General features: G+C 39.8%; 2 protein-coding genes across 4 annotated transcripts in view; one reads left to right on the forward strand and one right to left on the reverse strand.

Annotated features, from left to right (window-relative positions):
• Positions 1-605: 605 nt before the first annotated feature.
• cd40lg (CD40 ligand) lies at positions 606-2,331 on the forward strand. The gene is made up of 4 exons (XM_022194874.2): positions 606-943; positions 1,287-1,359; positions 1,452-1,544; positions 1,652-2,331. The coding sequence occupies exons 1-4, from the start codon at positions 743-745 to the stop codon at positions 2,023-2,025; spliced, it is 741 nt and encodes a 246-aa protein (XP_022050566.1). The 5' UTR covers positions 606-742; the 3' UTR covers positions 2,026-2,331.
• A 1,250-nt stretch (positions 2,332-3,581) lies between these two features.
• Positions 3,582-13,192, reverse strand: part of arhgef6 (Rac/Cdc42 guanine nucleotide exchange factor (GEF) 6) — a 33,406-nt gene continuing 23,795 nt past the window's right edge. For 2 of the 3 annotated variants that reach the window (XM_022194877.2, XM_022194880.2), the window contains 6 exons: positions 11,336-11,356; positions 8,585-8,681; positions 7,331-7,417; positions 7,100-7,199; positions 6,743-6,797; positions 3,582-6,214 (listed from right to left, as the gene is read on the reverse strand). In XM_022194877.2, coding sequence (XP_022050569.2) covers positions 6,092-6,214; positions 6,743-6,797; positions 7,100-7,199; positions 7,331-7,417; positions 8,585-8,681; positions 11,336-11,356 — 483 coding nt within the window. In that variant the 3' untranslated portion in view covers positions 3,582-6,091. The remainder of the gene's footprint in view (positions 6,215-6,742; positions 6,798-7,099; positions 7,200-7,330; positions 7,418-8,584; positions 8,682-11,335; positions 11,357-13,192) is intronic. The other variant, XM_022194879.2, reaches the window with a different exon arrangement.

A 13,192-nucleotide genomic window follows, 5' to 3' on the forward strand; every position in this document is an offset into this window, starting at 1 on the left:
AGGCTGATGACCGTGTTGTGCATCCGAGGAGACATTGTCAAGTCAAATTGAACCGATCCAAATTCAGCGGAGAGATTTGGAGAAAGAGTTTGGTCATTGAATTGCCGTCTCCGCTTGAACTACGTGTGAAGTAAATGCCGAAGTAAAATGGCAATGATCAAATCAATTTTATGGAAATTAACGAGAAACAACTGCTTCTTTTAGTGATGAAACCTGTGGTCACATACGGTTTTTCTGTAGAAGTCACTGAACCATTGCACTGAAATGCTTCATACAATTTATTTAGTGATGCTGTGAGAAAATGTCCACAGCATCAAAATTATGAAAATACTACTGAGCAGTCAATATTGAGGCTTTTAGGTATCCACTGTGAAATGTCCCCTAAATCAGATACTATCATTAAACTGTGTGTTACACCAGTTTATGTGCAAAACTTTCTGGGGATGCGGTTTTACTGGCCAAAGGTGGAACTTCTGCCACACTCAGACAGAAATACTGAGCAGCACAAGGTGACATTACAACATGAGGTATTTAGGGACACATACCCAACAGGAAGAGACGCAGTTAGACACCTTGCCCTCACCAAAAGTCATATCTCGCTCACATGTGTGCATGTTGAAGACTTCACTTCTTCCAGGAAGTAGTGAGAGACAAATGCAGTTGCTTCAGAGAGCTGCAGTTCAAAAGCGCATGGGATGCCACGGTCGTAAGGCCTCTCTAGGTTTTACCACTCCTCTCCAGCATGATCAACACCTACCAGACCAGCCTGGCTCCACCGCCGGTGCCTCCGCGCCTCAGCAGGTCCCAAACGGTCCTTATCCCCGCTCCACTGCCATCACCGAGCCACACCAAGGTTCTCATCCGCTTTTTGGTTGGTGTAGTGGTGCTGCATTTATTGCTGTCTGTTGGAGGATTCATCTTTCTGTACCACAATGATCAACAGGTAAAGATTTTCTCCTTTTTTTAACTAAATAAATTGAAATGGACTAATAGTTTGTCATAACGGCTTATTTTGGACTGCATACAGGTGATAGCTTAAAGAAATATTTAAACTTAAAGTTAAGTTTTTGTTTTATCTAAAAAAAGTAAACTATTTTCCAGTGTTGTTTGCAAATCAATTCAGTCTTATTGTATATAAATTTATTTAGACAGAAGATATATACAGTATATATATAATCATAGATATTTTGGCTTCATCGTGTGAGGTTGTGTTACTAGATGAGCATTTTGTGAACAATATACGTTGCTACCTGTTCCTGATTTTTTTTTTTTTTTTGTGGTAACAGCTGAAAGAAACTGAAGAAAGAAGCCTAATAAAAGGTGCTGAAGCAAGAAATCTGAGGGGAAATGGAGAAAGAGGTAAATTAATCTTTATAATTAACTGTATATCTGAAGTTACAAAGAAAAAGCCCAATGTCAATAGTGTTTCTGATATTTGTTCTTTTTTCCAGCTGCTCTTTCATCAGACGACCAGGAAACGGACTATAGAGTCTTAGCACACATGCTAGTTAATTCACAATCACACACTGCAGAAAATAAACCAGGTTAGAAACTATGCAATTGACAGATTTTATTTTTTTAAGTAAGTGACCAGGAATCTATTCAGGAGTCAGGAGTAAAATTCTCATAAGTTTCCATGTCTGTCCTGCAGGTTATCTTCAGTGGGACAAGAAGCACTCCATTCAGAAGAAAATCGGCTTCTTCCGCAGCAGCTGGTTGACTATCATCCAGCCTGGAGATTACTTTGTCTACGCCAGGGTGACCTTCTCCAAAAACGACCCTGTGCACCCTCTGGAAAGCATAGTCAAGCTGAGGAAGAACAATACAGGAAATGAGACGGATGTGATGGCAGCCTACTGCGACCTGGACAGCAGTGGCTCTAAAAAGATCCCTCGCATGTGCACAGCCACACAGGGACAGCTGATCACTCTGCAGGCAGGAAACCAACTCAGTGTCTGGGTGCGAAACCTCTTTCTGGTGAACTATGAGGATGGTGCAACAACATTTGGGATGTACAAACTGTAGGATTCCTATATGAGCACATGCATGGAGCCAAGCGAAGGGTGGGAACTCATTTAGTGAATGGATTTGGATTTAAATCTACTGAGAACACTGTTAAATAGACTGGATCAACAATCTTTTTTTTTTTCGTGGATTTGAGAGACAAAGTCCACATTTGCAAACTATAATTTATTAAATCCGACATATTACCTGTAGTTTTTTTTTTAAATCATTGTTTCTGTAGTAGTATTGCGAATGGCTGTTTGTAGTATTTATTGATGTAAATGGAGTTGCATGGCTGTGAAATGATATTTAAATATTTCTAATCCACTGCTCACGTTTTCTTGCTTCTATCCAATTTCAGAATTCAGTTCAATTCATTCAAAGGTGCACATTAGAATAAGCATCACATATTTGATCTTGATTTTTGAGCTACACTCTCCTGGTAAATTTCCTCCTGAAAAGGGCAGAAAGTTTAAATGGTGGAACAGAAATGCAAGCAGACACAAAGGTCATTCAAACCAGGTGAACTTATAGGAGTGAAAATACTCAGGCAGGAGTCCTCCAAACTATTCTACAAGAAACTTTAACTTCGTTATTTGCTATACTCTAAGTGTAAAACCTGCTGCATGTTGCATTCTCGGTCAGTCTGCAGCACTATGGTTTTTGAATTCTAGCACCCATAGAGCATAGAGGCAATTTCTCACGATGTCAAAAAGGACAGGTAAAGATGTGGCCTACCACTCAGGAAGGGTGACTAGACTGCGTAATATTTTTATTTTCCTTTTCAAACCTAGCATCTGATAGTATGTTGTTCTCAGCTTTGCAGTTTTGCTAGACCCCCTTTCTTTTTCATATAGTCTATGAATCTTACATCAAACTCTTTGCCCTTGTTGGACAATCCATTACAGTGAACCTAGTTTTAATTTCTTCTCTATATTGTGTAAGCAGTAAACAAGCTGTAAATGCAAATTGATTTCAATCAGAGGTCTTGGATTAATACAAGTAAATCAAGAGACTTTGTTTTTCATAGCTTATAAGAAAGCGGGATTAAAGTACAGGAATCATTCATGTCAAGTATTCAGGATTCATAATGGAATAGCAGACAATGGAAGGTGAATAATAATTAGTTTTAAAAGCTGTGCTGGGTGAGTAATAAAACCGCCAACCCACTTCCCCAACCCTCCAGAGGCGAAACGAAGCAAAAAGTACAAGTTTAAAGTTAGCATCTAGACAGTGCAAAACCCTCCACTGAGTTTCACAAGCTACCGTCGAGGTGGAGAAGAACAGTATGGAAAGTGTGAATCTCTTTGGAGGTGTGTATACACGCAGAGGCGTTGTAATCTTACAGGATGTCATCTATTCTAGTCACTCCTTCCATCCTGTAAAGGGTTTCTTACTATCAAAACTGAACAACCTACAAATTCCTGAACCACATGCGTGCTGAATGCAATGTGGAAAAGCCTTTCTTTGTGGATTTCCAGCTTGCACGAGGGAACACGCAGAGGATTCTGTGTGGTTAGATCCGCTTTAGGAGTTTTCCATTTCTCACTCGGTTAAAGTGATGTCAGAAGCGTGACTCCGCTTATTATATTAAACTTTTAATAAAAGGATGATCATACCAAACATAAAGTACAGGGTGTCTAGAAAAAAAAAAAGCATTACAATACTTGCAACAACAATAATTGCATAGAAACAGTCTGTCAAAAACAACACACACAGTGGTCTGGAGATAGAATTTCAGATAAACCAGTTGAAACTGAAGTTCAGCCCCCTTCCCACCAGTAAGTGCTCACTGAGGCTATTGGGAACTTCAAACTACAGTATGTGGCGCTAAACGAAAACAGTTTGTACAGAAACAGCAATAATGGTAATCTCAGCAGCGAACTTATGATGAGACAGAGTCGTACATCTGTACAGGAAGCAGCAGTGACGCTGAAGACAACCTGGCTGGAGTGTCCGAATAGCAAAAACAAATACAGATCAACTCCAGCATCCAAGCAAGCATTAAACTTGCAGAAGAGCCCTGGAGAAAGACAGTCACTCTTCTGCAGATGTACCAGTGCTGCTTTTGTGCCCTACACAGTGCTCTGAAGTCCCTGGAAAGAGGTTTATGTAAAAACATCACTTCCCATCAGACATTGTACAGTATTACAGTATATGTTGTATCGTTTGTGATTTAAAAAAAAAAAAGGACCTAGTCAGGTTTCTTTAGACAATAATTATTAATACCGATAGACTCGATTAAACAGACGCAAACGAAACGTTTAGCCTAACTGTGTGGAGGTTGAACCACATGTCGGGGCCTTTTTTGGTTAATAAATTGGGGTAATTCATTCATTATTATTGCATTTTCTCCAAATCTGTCCGACCATGCAGGGATTAACCCAGAGGTCGGTCAGTAAAGCAGTCACTTATTGCATTTCAATAGCATCCACTGCTTCTCTGCAGTGCAGCGAGATCAGATAGCAGTGTCGACAGTGTGCACACTAAACCTCATGAGGAAATGTACCGCTGCGGGTCCTGCGAAGGAGGCTGCACCTTACATCGCACGCAAAAGACCTGCTATTTTCTCACCCACCCACCCCCCTCCCCCGCTCTCCCCCTCCCCTGTATATACCCACGAAACTTGAGTCGTTCTAACTGAAATATTACAACAAACCATCTGTGACGTCTTTCAGTAAAAATTATGCATTTAGTCCCAGGCTGCTCCTTAACTCTCTTGAAGTCTACGGACCCCTTTGGGAGGCACTTGAACATTTGAGCTCTACACTACAGCAACAAATACATCTCTCTCTGTTTATTTCCTCAGTTTGCCTCCATCAGCTTTGCAGGAACTTGACAGGCCACAAAACAAAAACCTCTAAATCATCAAGGCAGGCTCAGTACTAATGGATTTTTTCTTCTTTTATGATGGAAAAAACATTTACTTTCCCTTGGCCAAAACAGGGAGTTGTGGGGGTTTTTGCCTTTACATTTTACTGTTGTACATTAAAGTTCCAGACAGATGTAAAGGCAGCAAAACTATACATACCATAAGGCTAACACCACAATTAAATGCTTGGGTGAACAATAAATAATCTTTTTAAAAATTCCAAAATAAAGCAAGACTATGTATTCAATATGTTAAAATGATTTTTGAATATATTTTAGTAGGAAGAGCAAGGGTAACATCTTTGTCATTATCTGCTTATTCTCGTATAGTAAATGATATATAGTTAAGTATTTCCTATTTTATTAGCTGCATCCCTGATAGCTTTGGACTACATATCTGAATATCTTGATTATCACATTTCTGATGCAGAATTCATACCGTAGAAACACTGTACATTCATGCAGGTTTTAAATAAAAAGCTGCATTCAGAAACACAGTTTAAGATGACTTTGACTTGCTTTAACGCCTACAAAACAGCCTGGAAATGTGTGACGTGAATGTCGAGAACGGAATTTAAAAAAAAAAAAAAAAAAAAAAGCAAATCACACATAATCATGAAAGCGCAACATAACCTATTTTCCCCGCGGGGGACCCTCATGACAAATAAAATACGTAAAAGACAAAGTCATGGTTCGAAGAGAAGAAAATTTGTCTCCTTGGTAACAGAAGTGCATGCAAGAGAAGACCTATTAGACGTGATGGCTTTGTACTCCTTTTCTATCCAACAGAATAACAGTGGAGAACTCGTTTTGCCCTTGTCCAAAATCGTTCCATTTGCTGGGGAGTGTTCACAGTGCCAGTCGCCACGGGGCAGTAGCTTTGAAACGTCTTGGTTTAGCTGAGCTGCTTCAGGAGGAAGCACGATTACAGACTCATCTTGTGAGGCTGGATCAGGAAGACAGATCGGATTTCAACGTAACGTCAAATCAAGCTCCAGAACTCGAAGCGAAGAAGCTCCAGGTATCATCATCAGAGAGGGAGTCCAACTCTGCTATGTGTGATTGAAATGTGAAGACGGAACACAGATACTCAAGCACACACACACAAACACACACACACACAGCTGACCCTTCCTGTCCCTCCACAAACATGCTGACATAAAGATACCCATTCGTGCACAGCGACACACTGATGAGGATGATTGAACGGATGTGTTCAGTGGCTGCTGTCCTCCCAAGCACAGTCGTTCTTCTGCTTGGCCAGTTTTCGGACCACTCTCTCCAGCTCTTTGCGAGACTTTTGCTCCTCCTCCAGAAACTGCTTCATCCACTTATTCTCCTGTAAAATATTGGACGGAATGTAAAATGTTGCTGCTTGTAAAAAGAACTGCATTGTCTGACTAATGCAAGCAAAGGTTATCAGCCAGTAACAGCTTATCACAGATATAGTGGTATTGGCGTCCATGTTGGGTGACAAATTTGACAGCAATAATAATAAACTTTATCTTTATGACACCTTTATATCTATGAGAGGCAGGAAGCCCTACAAATAAAACTGCAACTATATAAACTAGGCAATGGATGAGAAAAGTAAAGCACAAACCATAACAATTGAATGAAAGAAACGCATGAGAAATCGCAGGGTAGTAAACTGCAGTATACCGACACTGAACCATTCAAAATAAACCGCTATGTTGGATTTACTAGTAAATATAGTCAGCTTTTTTAAAAAAAAAAAAAAAAAAGGCTACATACTGATGTAAAAAAGCTAAATATCAGATGTTGCGTTTAGATTTTAGTTAATATCCTGCACATTAACAGCCTCAAAAATACATGAACCAGTCAGCTTCTCCAAAATGTCTCTTACCTTTTTCAATTCGTGAACCTCGTCCTTTAAAGCGTACACAGCATCAACCAAGCTCCTGAAAGGAATAACAAGTGTACAGTACCTGTGTATGCAGTAAAATCTGCAAAACAGCACAGAACAAGACAGCTACTCCTTGCAAACAGGTGAAAGATTTTTACACATTCACTGCATTTGTATATTACGGCAGGTGATTCTGTGTGAAGATTTATGCGTTAACAGCCTATACAGGATCAATGTCAAATTTCTGAATCTCATTACCCAGAAAACAAGTCTCCAAGCACAAATAATGACAAAGTGCTGATGCTGCTAATACAACAAGTAAATGAGTCCGTTTCCCAGGGTGACAAAAACACTTACTTTTCCTCAATAACTGTCTGCCCGTTGCTCTTCATCTCCTCCACGATAATCTTCTCCTCCTCAGGCAGCAGCACCTGAGGGACGCACTCTTTCCGCACCGCTGCATAGACATAAACACAAACATTAACAGGAAATCTAAATTCATGGTCACATCTTCTGCTGAAGATGTGAAATCTTAAAAAAAAGGTATTAATGGTACAATTTATCCTGATTTCTTGCACCAACACACACCTGTGCTGGTCTGGTGTAGGCTGGCTCCTGTGCAATACGCCTCGATCACCCTCAGTATCTGAGCGTCCTCCTCCAGAGCGGCCGTGCCTGTCAGATCCACACATTTTCATTAGAATAAAGAACCACACTGATTCATCAGATGGGTGTTGTGGTGACATTGACTGGACAAAGTCATCAGAAACAAACATATACGGATAATAATTCCACTCACAGCACTGGTGCAATGAACAGAGAATTCCATTGTATTCTCTGTATTATCCATGCAATGAAGCAGCTGCAGAGGCCACTCAATGATCGAGCTAATCCCATCAATATCTAAGCTGCATATCTGAAATGCATTCATGTTTAAACTCCATATTTCTGTTTTCCTTTCAAACTCAGAAAGCCTACACAGCTACTTCATATCAAAACAGCATCGTCTTGGCCGACGACAGCATGAAGACCACAGAAAGTACTAGAAATGTGTTTTTACAAGTGTTTATAGAGCTTTGGAACTGCATATGCCGCATATCACATTCATGTTTAGAATACGTCCCAGCAACCTCATGTATGTGAGGTGTCAATATCTCTGTATTTATAGTTAAAAATCGTATGTTGCACTAAATTTTAGTTCACTTAAATATCGCACTGAAACTCCGAGTCAGTTTAAGCATGCTCTGTTACACAAATGTATAGCTGTATATAGGAGTTAAACCCTCATGTTCCATCTGCAACCTGTTTAAATGCACGTCTAAAACCTAATTAGTTGTATGTGGTTATACATAAAGCTGATTCAGAAATAATTATTAGATCAAATGTTTTCTTTCTAAAGTCTACACAACAGCTCTTCAATACTGAGAATTTTGCTTGAAGTTAACATTAAGATAATCACAGCCTTTTCTAAAAGTCAGAAAAAATGTATTTAAATGAGCAAATGCATAAAAATATGATGTAAAATATATATATAAAAAGTTCCGAATTCAAATTGGGTTGCCAAAACCATTTTTGGAGTCACCAATATTTTGTGAACAAGCCGTCTATGTAAAGTCAACATATAATCCAAACTGGATTTTTGCTCAGAGGAGAAGGATACAATAAGGGAGTCATGGTTAACTGACTTGAACTGAAACCCAAAAACCAACCTTAAAAAAGCAAACAGTATCACTTTACCAAGAACCACAAAGGAAGAGGAAGAAAACAGTGGTGACAGTGGTTTAATGATTTATTCCACAACCCACCCTTACATTTCTTACGGCAGCAAAATGCAACTCTTACTTTTCCTCGTCTGAACCTCGTCGTCGGAGGCTTTGCGCTCTTTCTTCCTGTTGCCTGGCAGGAACTTCTTCATGGGCCGCGGGCTCTTGCTGGTGTCCTGGAGGAGGGCAATGATAAAATTCAGCGCGTCGCTGCACACGCACATTAACGCACACACCTCAAAGCCAAGGCTCCAATCCAAACAGAACGCAAGCTTACAGGGACGTGCATCCCGTATGAACGAACAACATCAAAGAACAAAATACCATCAACAAACAAGGCAGCAAGCGTGTGGTGATGACTGAGGCCAAACCGTCCCAGTAGTCTGTCCGAGTTCATATGTAGCCAGGCATTCTTTACAAAAAAAGCACAAAATATCACACGGAAAATCCTATTTGACATAAATTGCCTCCAAAGTTTAATCAAGGTACTTCATCATATATTTACCCACCACTGTCTGCGGTCAGGGCAGAGGTGAGACAGTTTAAACATTAAAGCTCTATACCTGGAATGGAATGTGTGAAAGTAATTCTTCGATAAGTTTTTCATCATATCAAACCACAATGATGCGGTTTTATGAGTGACAGACTTTCTTTTATAGCAGGGATAAGGTTCTGAAAACAGACGATGAGGGTTTCCTCGTCTGAACACACTAAAAGCTGAAGTGTGATGAACAACTGACTCACGAAAAATAACACTTTAGTCACGGTTCTGGGTTTCTACCGGTGTGCTGCTGGTGTACATTTTGTAGTATCCTATTCCTATAATACCTTACATGATCTCATTTGCCCCGAGCCGTTAGGAGGAACCGAGAGGCTTAGTCAAGCACCTTCACTGGAAAGTGGAAACCTGTTCATGGGGCACCCCAAAACTACATCAGAATTCTCTTCTCATGAGAATCCGGAGGAACAACTGACGGCATCCTGTGTTTTAAAACCCCCTGAAGAGGCCTCAGGGTTCAAATTACTGCAGGTGCACAACGCAAAGGTTCTTTCCTCTTTGGGTTGGGTGTTCAGTGGGAGGACACGTGGAGCAGAGCGGTGTGGAAAGAGCAAATCAGGTACAGGAATTTGCGATTTTGGGCCAAGACTGGTTGTGCGTCACATCATCCAACGGCCTGAAACACGCTGGCAGTGGAATATGCACAGTGGTCACATTTTCTATGATACTTGCATCAATTTCAGCGGCATAACTGATTTTTGTGACCGCATGAGAGCAGAAGGACCTCACAAAAAGCTAAACGACACAAGGCCCTCAAATATGATTGTCCCATAAAGTTAGAGTTGATGCATTTTTTTTTTTACTAATCCTACATATCTAGCAGACAAACAGGAGCTTTACAATTCATTTAGAAGTTAGTATTAAACCCTCTGAACCCCAAGCAGTTTCTGGGCGTTGTTTTCTGCTTTTACATTGTTACTCACTGCGGGCTCATTTTCACTGAAATGAAAAGTCCTGCAATTCAGCGGAAGCCACACAACCATGGCTAGAATAAGAGAGAACTCAAAATGTCTTCAATGCAGTATATGACACCGTTATAATGCCGTAAGTCATATATAAATTACATTTCTTTCATTACTTATTAAACAAAAATGAAAAAACCTGGAATCTACAAGTGTAGCGCTGTTCCGAGGCCACACTGGTGACTAATATCGAGCAAAAAAAATCATGAATCTACATGCTATAGATAGGCATTTTTATTGTGTTTCTTTACTTGTCTCCTATTTGCTCTGTGCAAGTTGAGAAGTCTCAGAATTTTCGCCTCCCTTCCAGAGGAGTCACTAATGGCTTCATAGTTGTGTCAAAGAGTGCAGAATTTTTCGTATTTCACAGAATCTGGTCAGAGCAGGAAGTTCTGCAGGCTATTGCTGGAGTCCTGGAGAAGGTCAGTAATTCATTCAGAATGGAAGCTTACAGGGAATAAAGAGTGCAGGATTTTTTTCTTTGCAGAATCACGTTGGAGCAAAGAGTTTATTTTTGGTGAATTTTTAAATGTCACATATGGGGAAAAAAGTGATTTTGATGAAATCACATGATTTTAGGCTCGGATTTGGTTACGTGTTCTGACAGAACGGCACATTACAGATGGTTTTTCAAGGGATGCTAGGAAGTGGAAAATAAGATGACTTTTTTGAGTTTTTTTTATAGCTTTTGGCTCTGATAAATTGTGTCATTTTGATGATTTTTTTTTAAAAGGACAACATGCCTTTCAAACCCTCTGGCAGGTTTTGGGGTTCAGAGGTTTAAAGATCACTTTGATGTCTAAGAATACTGCGCACCGCCACGCATGGAAAACATAGTTCCTGACCAGCTTTTCCAAAAGCACGACAGCAACTTAAAAAGAGACCTCACCTAAGGTATGACAGCATATTTTCTCTGCTTATCATTCTAACGTGCAAACACTCATCACTCATGGCTGAGTGACAGTAGACCTGACTGCACTCCGTCTGGCTATCCAAAAATAGCAACAAGAGTAGAATTTACTACTATTGTTGCCTTAGAAAAAGGCATAACTGACAGCATATGTGGCGAGTGACACCTCGACTCGCTACGGGGAATGAGAAAAAAAACCCAGCAGACTCGCAAGGCACAGAAAACAGGAAACCAACAGATGACAACAAGAGAGGAGTGAAGCAAACAGAGCAAAGACATGCCAGCTCAACACTGAGTTTAACACACACACACACACACACACACACACACACACACACAGGCAACCCCATCCCACCTCCCCATCCCACATCCTTACCCACACACACACACACACCTTACCTTCATGATATAAGACATCCTCTACAAAAGGCAGAATGGAGAAAGAGAGAAAAAGAGGAAATGTGTATGAAAAATACGACGATAGAAGGATGTGATAGAGAGTTATTGGTGAACATTGTTACAAGCCCTCTGCTACTCTTTAGCAGAGTGAATATTTTCTATTTAACAAATACACACATAAAGAAAAGGGTCGGTCGGCAGAAAGGCGATTATGCATTCAATGCATGCGACCTCTGTGGCTGCAAGGCTGCTGCTTGTTCCCATCCTCACAACAGACACGGATGAGTTTGTGTCGAAGTCTAGAGTGTGCGGTGGTAAAAATTACAATAAAGCTCGCCAATGCAGCAACAAGACACCTGCTTACCGGTGATACACTCAACAAATCACTCGGCTTTCGGTGTCCATAATAACTGAAAGTTTCAAAAGTGCTGACTGAGAACTCTGTGAGAGCGTCGGCTTCCCACGCACAGCGAAGTAAGCATCACCTCTCATCACAGACAGGCAGCTCATAATCACCAGTTCAGTCATTCTCCTCCACTGCCAGTCACCCTTGGCGACCATGCTCCCATTACAGGAATACACTCAAATCCGTTCGACTTACTGCATAATGAAAGCTAAAAAAGATATTTATAGCTGCCTTTAGCTGCAGCAGACACGTGTGCGGTGCACCAGCCAGCATGTGGTTTTGAGAGCATGTGACGATGTATATTTAAAGTTACAGCAAATATGTAAAATTTTTAATTAATAAAGGTTTTATTTCTGAGTATTAAAAGTGTGATTGATGCTAGTTGCTGGTAAAAATGTCCAGCAGTAAAAGTACCAACCCACCATGTACTGAATCTATAACCACTGAAAGCTACCTTAATACTAAGGCAAAAAAACAAAAACAAACATATATTAGCTAAACTTATTGGCATAGATTTGCTTTATTGTGATGCTGTCTTTTTATTGCTTATTAGGCTTTTTATTTTTTACTGATTTTATTTGAATTATTATGTATAAGTAGAAATTGCATTATGCTGGTTTGTGACTGTTGTCTTGTTCATCTTAATTTTACCTTGATGTGTTTGGTCCTGCTGGCATTTTGCATTCTGGTTGTCTTGCTTTTGCACTTTGTAAGCACATGATCTTAACAGCACTATTTAATACAGGTATCTTTTTGTTTTTTTTAATTTTGCAAATGGGGCATTTATTGCCTCATTAATGAACTGAAACATCTACATGTGTCAAACAGTTAATTGAGAAGATCATAATCTAGAAATCAGTGCTTCTGGTTTTGATTCTTACATCCGTGTTGGGCCACATTACAACCACGATCAGCGCTGACACTGAATGTGAGAGAAATGCAGGACGGAGAGAGAAAAAATACACAGAGCTGGAAGTCAAGGTCAAATAGCTGAATAGTTTTTTTCATGTAAATAATTAGTTTATATTTAAGTTGATTCATTATTTGTAACTTTATGCATAATTAACACACATTTACAAAGTGTTCAGTTCTCTTTCAGTCAACTTTTGTACTTACCAGATATTTAAGGAGGTGTTCACTTACATTTTCACACTGAAACAATCACTTTTGTTACTGTATTTGTATTTTAGCAGTGCAGTGCTTCCCACCATGACATTTTAAATGTGAAATGAATACAAACTTTGAGTGTAGTGTGGATAATAGAGTAAATAAGATCACATTTGACTTTAGTAATTTGATAGTACCATTTAAAAGCTTTGCATATACTGAGATGTACACATATCTGTGCACATCTTGAACTTTGCCTTATCACCAAACTCCTGCTTTTTAAGTCCTAGGACTGTTCTTAATTTTCACGTCATCCCATTGAAATGGTACCCACTTATCTGCGC

This window comes from Acanthochromis polyacanthus, chromosome 10 (assembly GCF_021347895.1).
Source record: "Acanthochromis polyacanthus isolate Apoly-LR-REF ecotype Palm Island chromosome 10, KAUST_Apoly_ChrSc, whole genome shotgun sequence".
Classification (NCBI taxonomy): Eukaryota; Metazoa; Chordata; class Actinopteri; family Pomacentridae; genus Acanthochromis; species Acanthochromis polyacanthus.